Below are 6,366 nucleotides of genomic sequence, written 5' to 3'. Positions count from 1 at the left end.
AAGTACAGCTGAGAAGCTGTGCTCTACCTTTCCCTGGTGAACCTGATAAGGTAAGCATTTCTTTCAATGACGATTTAAGTTCTAATCTGCAAGATAAAATCCAGTTGTCTTTTACAGTACTTATAACTGTAGTAATGTAACTGCATGTTTGTGGCCTTCAGTGTCAGTTGAAGAAACTAATTATCACAGGATGCCTTTTGCAGAAACCATGCCTACCTTCAGATGCATAGTCTGTATTATTTTGTTATTTCAGTCTGCCATGAATAAAGTATTTGTATTTATGAGCTATAGTTTTGTTTACTAACTCTTCCACATTGAAAAGCTGGTGATAAGTTACAACAGACTTTCTTCCTTCTTCCTCTATTGCTTTAATTTTTCATTTAGAATTAAAAGACAAAATTGAATTTGTTTCAATCCCGGGGGTTATGTAAGATATTCTCTGAATGAAATCAAGGAGTGCAGAATGTTTAAATAATCCCATCATTCTACAGTTCTGTGTTATCTTTAATAGTTACATTTTCAAAGATAAATTACAACAAAAAAACCCCCAAGCACTTGCTTCATGAGTCTGTTTCTTCTCCAGGAACAAAAACAGAGCTTAAAGCCTAAAATATAATAGTAAGCAGAATAGGTAAATAATAAAAAAATCCATCTTATATTACTTATACAATCAGTTCAATTTAGAGAGAAAATGAGCATCCATTCTATCAGGGGAAGAGTTAGATGCACTGTTGTTCAAATTATCTTACATTAGGAGATGACTGTCACACGAACATGTTGAATTAATAGAGACTGTGATATACATATGGCACAGTACCCTGGATTTTGTTCTCTAGCAGCTGCACACTGTATTTTCTAGTCTGTGTTTTCTTCTTTCACCAGCCTATGCACAGCTGGCAGATATCCAGCACTTTGATTGTTCATGAATCCAAAAGCATATCTGCCTTTTAAATCCACACCACTGGATTCTGTTTGCTGAAAAAACTCTGTGCACTAAGTTTGGGGTTCATGTGAACTGAATTTTTTGTATTACAATTGACCTATTTCACACAGTAAGTCAGACTCTTTCTGCTTCCTTCAGACAACAGGGATTTCACAATGGGCTCCATCAGTGCAGCAAATGCAGAATTTTGTTTTGATGTATTCAAAGAGGTGAAAATCTACCGCAGCCATGACAACGTGCTCTTTTCCTCCCTGAGCATGCTTTCAACCCTGGCCCTGGTGTATATGGGAGCAAGGGGTAAGACTCAATCCCAGATGGAGAAGGTAAGTTACTTACAGGGGTGTAAGTGACCTCTACTTGTGCCACTTGTTCCTTCTAAGTAACATCGCTGAAAAATATCCATTGATAAGGTTTTCACCTGTTTCAATGCACAAGGACTAAGCCAAAGTCACAAAATGGAGAACTTACTCAAGAGTTACATATAGACAACACTAATAAAAAGGTGTATATTTTCAATATAACAGGCAGTTGACTTAAACATAAAAAAACCAAAAAAACATCTCAGGGACAATAGCAAAATAGACTACCAGTCAACAATTTTATGATTTTTAAATTTTGACAAGTTCCAAATAATGTAATCGGATTTTCTTTTTCAATATATATAAAAGATACATCCCAGAAAGACATGAAGACAGACTATTTTTAGCAACACATAATATGCAACTCAATTGATTTCTAGATATTCGCTAGAAAAAAATGTAATCTAAGCAAAGAATAGTATTTACAGTTTCCAAGAAGGTCACAGAGGGCATAGACCAGTTGCAAGCTTACCTGTGAATTTTTAGTTAATCTATTTTCTCAGCAACTTTTTATTTTTTTCCTGGGCCAACAGGACTTTTTACACAAGCAACATATGTAAGTCTCAAATTCACATTGTTGTTGGTCATGCTTCTCATTTCTACCACTGGTATTTTCTCTTGCAGGTTCTTCACTTTGATAATGTTACAAGAGATGGAGACATTTCTGACTCTCAGGTAGAGAAATAATTTAATCTTCCTTTCTGTCTTATTTTCACCTCAGAACAAAAGTAGAACTTTTCTGCCTCTCCTCCTGGCAGTTTCAGACCCTGACAAAAACTACAGTAATGGCTTCAAACCAAGGGGATCTGTGGAGGGAGGGAAGGAGGGTGGAGTTCACCTGTTTTTAAACAAACATAGAAAGACAACAGGTTGCTTATCTTGCACCTGAACAAGTAATGGTGTGAGGAGAGTGCTTTGGGCACCAGGGTGGCTTCCCAGGCAAGTGCTGCTGGGGGATGAATGAAGAGGGCTCAGCACCTAGAGCCAGGGTACAGCAGTTCAATTTTCAGCTGGGCAGAGAAGAGCCCTGTCACTGAGACCTCTTCAGAGGTCTCAGTGACAGGAACTCAAGTGCATGTTTTAAAAAGCACATTTCAGGGGATTTGTCTTGACAAGGATGAATGTGCCCAGTCTATGCAGCACTACCACAGCACTGGCTGCCCCAAAGTCTGTGGGGGAAGACTGCCCTGTAGCATCACTCTTAACTGAAAGGGATGAGACTTTAGGATCTTATTTCCTTATGCAATCTCTCTTCTTTTTTCATGTCATCAATTCAGTGCGGCCCTGCTGAGTCCATCCACAAAACATTCAAGGATCTCCTCTCAGACATCAGCAGGCAAAATGCTACTAACTCGCTCAGGATTGGTGACAGACTCTATTTTGAAAAAACTTACCCTATTCTTGAGGTGAGTTATACTGTGAACTGACTTCTACAAGATTTCCTGTAAATCACCACCAACAGTAGCCCACTCTGTTGATGAAGAGGTGCTTGTGAGAGAGAACTGGTACAAAAAGAGTTTGGACTTTTCTGTGCCTTTTAGATGAAGGCAAAAGATATAATGGCATAAAATATGCCTATATTGCAAATCACAGGGAGTAATCAAGATTGCTGTTAATTTACTAGAAAAATGGCTTGTAACTCTTAAGGGAAATTAAATAAAGTTTTTTACTTGAAATAATGAAAACTGAAATTTTCAGTTTTCCTAGTAAAAGGAAACTTTGCTTTTGAAATCTAAGAATGTGAGAACAAAATATTCAAAACCCTAAAGTGTGAACACAAAGAGAAGGTGACAAACGTTGCTTGTCCTTACAAATGTTTGTTAAACAGAAACTGTTTTGGTAAAACAAAGGAAACACATCCAAATTTTACTTGGAAACCTGTCTCATCAAAAAGTGCCAGACCTAGCACTATTCCTTAAACCATTCTGCTTTATTTCACAATCTTGCTTTAGACATTCATCCAAGACCTCATCAGTCTGACAACTGTAACCCTTTTGCTTATAGGAATATATAAAGTGTGCAAAGAAATTCTACCAAGCAGAGCTGGAAGAAGTTGACTTCAAAACAGCTGCAGAGGAAGCAAGAAAGCGCATTAATTCCTGGGTGGAGAAGGAGACAAATGGTAAGGACTTAAAAATTGGTAGCAGGCATTTTCCCTCACCTACCACAAACTATATCCGTGTCTTCCTCTCCTCAAAACCGCTAGGAAAGGTGGGTCAAGAAAGTGCAGGTTGCTTATTGCTATGAAACTGAAACTCCACAAAGCAGGAACCCCCAGCCTCACCCCAACATCACAGAGATTTGTGCACATCAGAGGAGCTGCATCTTACTTCTCTCTTCTTCTCTTCCTTAAAGGACGGATCCAAGACTTCCTTGTGTCAGACTCTGTTGATGTCAATACTGCGCTGGTCTTTGTGAATGTCATTTACTTCAAAGGGATATGGAAAACTGCATTTAAAGAAGAATACACTTGGGAAGAGCCTTTCAATGTGACTGAGGTAGGAGGGCACAGACACACCTCTGGCCAGGGCAGCTGTTGACTCACACAGGCAGGAGCCTGGGTGCTACAAATATCTGTCACAGGTTGGGTGATTTTTCTGGGTCCATCATTGTCAGTGAGTTGGCCTAGATCCAATTAGTGTTCACAAGATTTGAGTCTGACCAGGCTTCCAGGACACACAAGCAAGCAAGAGAGGAAAATGGAGACACAGCTCTCTTCAATAGTCAGCATGGTTGAAAATTGAATCCTGCCCTTTCAAAGGCCTTGTACATTTGTCTGACCAAAGAAAAAGATTGCTCCCACAATCATCTGACATATTTTTGTTTTTGCAGCAAGAGAGCAGACCCGTGCAAATGATGCATCAGAACGGCACCTTCAGAGTGGGAAGAGTGGCTGAAGATAAAATTAAGGTCCTGGAGCTTCCCTATGCCAGCGGAGAGCTGAGCCTGTTGGTGCTGCTGCCTGATGACATCTCTGGCCTGGCACAGGTATGGCCCTGGCAGGGCAAGCAGAAGACTTGTGGCTTCAGTGGGGCTTGGCTGCTGTCAGACCTTTTGCTGCCCATTGACATTGCAGCTGCCCACCCCACGGCTGTGCTGGGCAGGCAGGGAGCACAAAATGTGCCCAGGTGCTCAGGCAGAGCCTCTGAGGAGAGTCCTGAGCTCAGTTGCATAAAATGAAGGTAAAGCAGTGTAGTGCTGCTGCAGCACTGCAGAAGAGGATGTTGATAAATGCACCTATCTCTATCAGGTATCAGAGGCAGGCAAGGTAGCCTGTGAGTGGTTTCACAGCCAAACTGTGAGTGGTTTCAAATGTTTGCAAAAGAAGAAAAATTTATCCTAGGGGAAACAAAAAATGAAAGTGATGAAGAAAGCATTCCAAGAACCGACTAAAAGGAAAATTATAAAAGTAACATTAGAAAGGAAAAAAGTTGCAGAAAGGGATCAATAAAATATCTTCCAAGAGGAACAGTTTTAGAGCCAATTTGATTTGAAGTTTTCAAAATTTAATTTTACAAAAAAGACTTGATCTGATGAAGAAATTTTCAGATGAAAAAGATTTGTCTCAAGACAGACATATGATATAGGCTCCATAGTCAGGAGGAAGCACACAGGATAAACAAGTGCATTTAAGAACAAGTATCAGTTCTATTGTGTGCCTAAAGTAAATGGAAAAAGCCAGTAACAGGTGGTAAAAACACAGCTCTTAAGGCCATTGAACTTCTGTCTCATACATTTAATTCCCTGCCTCTCTTTGCAGATTGAGAACAAAATCAGCTATGAAAAACTCCTGGAATGGACCAGTCCCAAGGTGATGGAAAAGAAGAGAGTAAAAGTGTACCTCCCACGCATGAAGATTGAGGAGAAATATAACCTCACATCTGTCCTGACGTCCTTGGGTATGACCGACCTGTTCAGCCCCTCAGCCAACCTCTCTGGCATCTCTTCAGCAGAGGGCCTGAGGGTGTCTGAGGCCATCCACGAGGCATACATGGAAGTCAATGAAGAGGGTACAGAGGCAGGTGGCTCAGAGGTGGTGACTGGAGACATCCAACCTTCCTCTGAGTTTGAAGAGTTCAAGGCTGACCACCCATTCCTTTTCTTGGTCAAACACAATCCAAGCGACATGATGCTCATCTTTGGTAGATATTGTTCTCCCTAAGGAGAAAATGGGCTGGAAATAATGCTTGCCTACCCCTTAGAACAGACCCCTTTTACTCTGGTATTGTAGTATAATCTAATCTCTTCAGTATTTGGAAAGCCTTCAGTATCTAGGGAGATATTCCTGAAGAAATGTGTGACTTTTAAGATCTTTGGGTGCTGATATTTCTGCTTACGGAAGTTGCACTTAAGACATATCCAGGAATAAATAAGAACTTCAAGAGGTAGCTTAACATTGTGATTGAATAACTTAAGATTCAGGACCACTGTTTTGATTCTTGTGAGAAATTCTGACACTGATATTGAGAGTCTGTTTTTTTACAGGAGTTCTCTGAAATAAACACAGCCATTAGAATAATCCCATTCCTTTCTGTTGAACTCTCTGGGCAACCATCCTTGAATTGATGCCTGAACAACTTGCAGATGAAATTCTTAATTTCAGCAAATCATTCTTTGAGTAATGCATTTATGCTTCTTTGTTCTGCACATACTGTAAGGCTAAGGTCTTGTTCTGAGGAGGCATACAGAAAATTTACCATTTCTTCTTAAATCATCATCTCCAAACACAGCACCTTCCTGACTGATACAATTTCCCAACTTCATTCCCATTATATGTCATTGATTTCGTGAGTGCCAATTGTTGGTCCTTCTATTTATTCTAATAAAAGCATTGCAAATTAAACATGTCTCTGCCTGTTCTGTATTTCTGCACCACACAACCAAAATACATCGTATACTGGGTAGTGGTTATTTGCAGAATGCATTAATACTAGAATTTAGATACTATTTTCAAAACCAGAATGTACACATATATGAAGTATTCTAGAGCCTAACATTTTTTTTCTAAAATTCTGAATTTAAGCAAGATAAGCCCTCTAGCTCCTATTTTTACCTTGCACCCAT

At 39.8% G+C, this 6,366-nt stretch overlaps 1 protein-coding gene across 1 annotated transcript; it reads left to right on the top strand.

Annotated features, from left to right (window-relative positions):
- LOC135304384 (ovalbumin-related protein Y-like) lies at positions 1-6,131 on the top strand. Its single transcript, XM_064426713.1, has 8 exons — positions 1-50; positions 1,082-1,266; positions 1,927-1,977; positions 2,580-2,708; positions 3,307-3,424; positions 3,658-3,800; positions 4,135-4,290; positions 5,063-6,131. The coding sequence occupies exons 2-8, from the start codon at positions 1,099-1,101 to the stop codon at positions 5,462-5,464; spliced, it is 1,167 nt and encodes a 388-aa protein (XP_064282783.1). The 5' UTR covers positions 1-50; positions 1,082-1,098; the 3' UTR covers positions 5,465-6,131.
- Positions 6,132-6,366: the final 235 nt, after the last annotated feature.

The sequence above is a fragment of the Passer domesticus genome, chromosome 1 (assembly GCF_036417665.1).
Source record: "Passer domesticus isolate bPasDom1 chromosome 1, bPasDom1.hap1, whole genome shotgun sequence".
Classification (NCBI taxonomy): Eukaryota; Metazoa; Chordata; class Aves; order Passeriformes; family Passeridae; genus Passer; species Passer domesticus.
This window is presented reverse-complemented; position numbering and strand designations above follow the sequence as displayed.

Bases quoted from the DNA above. Each gene is read 5' to 3' on its own strand.
- LOC135304384 (XM_064426713.1), top strand. From the start codon at position 1,099: ATGGGCTCCATCAGTGCAGCAAATGCAGAATTTTGTTTTGATGTATTC. The intron at 3,801-4,134 runs GTAGGAGGGCAC...TTGTTTTTGCAG, and splicing joins AGCCTTTCAATGTGACTGAG to CAAGAGAGCAGACCCGTGCA. The intron at 4,291-5,062 runs GTATGGCCCTGG...CTCTCTTTGCAG, and splicing joins ACATCTCTGGCCTGGCACAG to ATTGAGAACAAAATCAGCTA.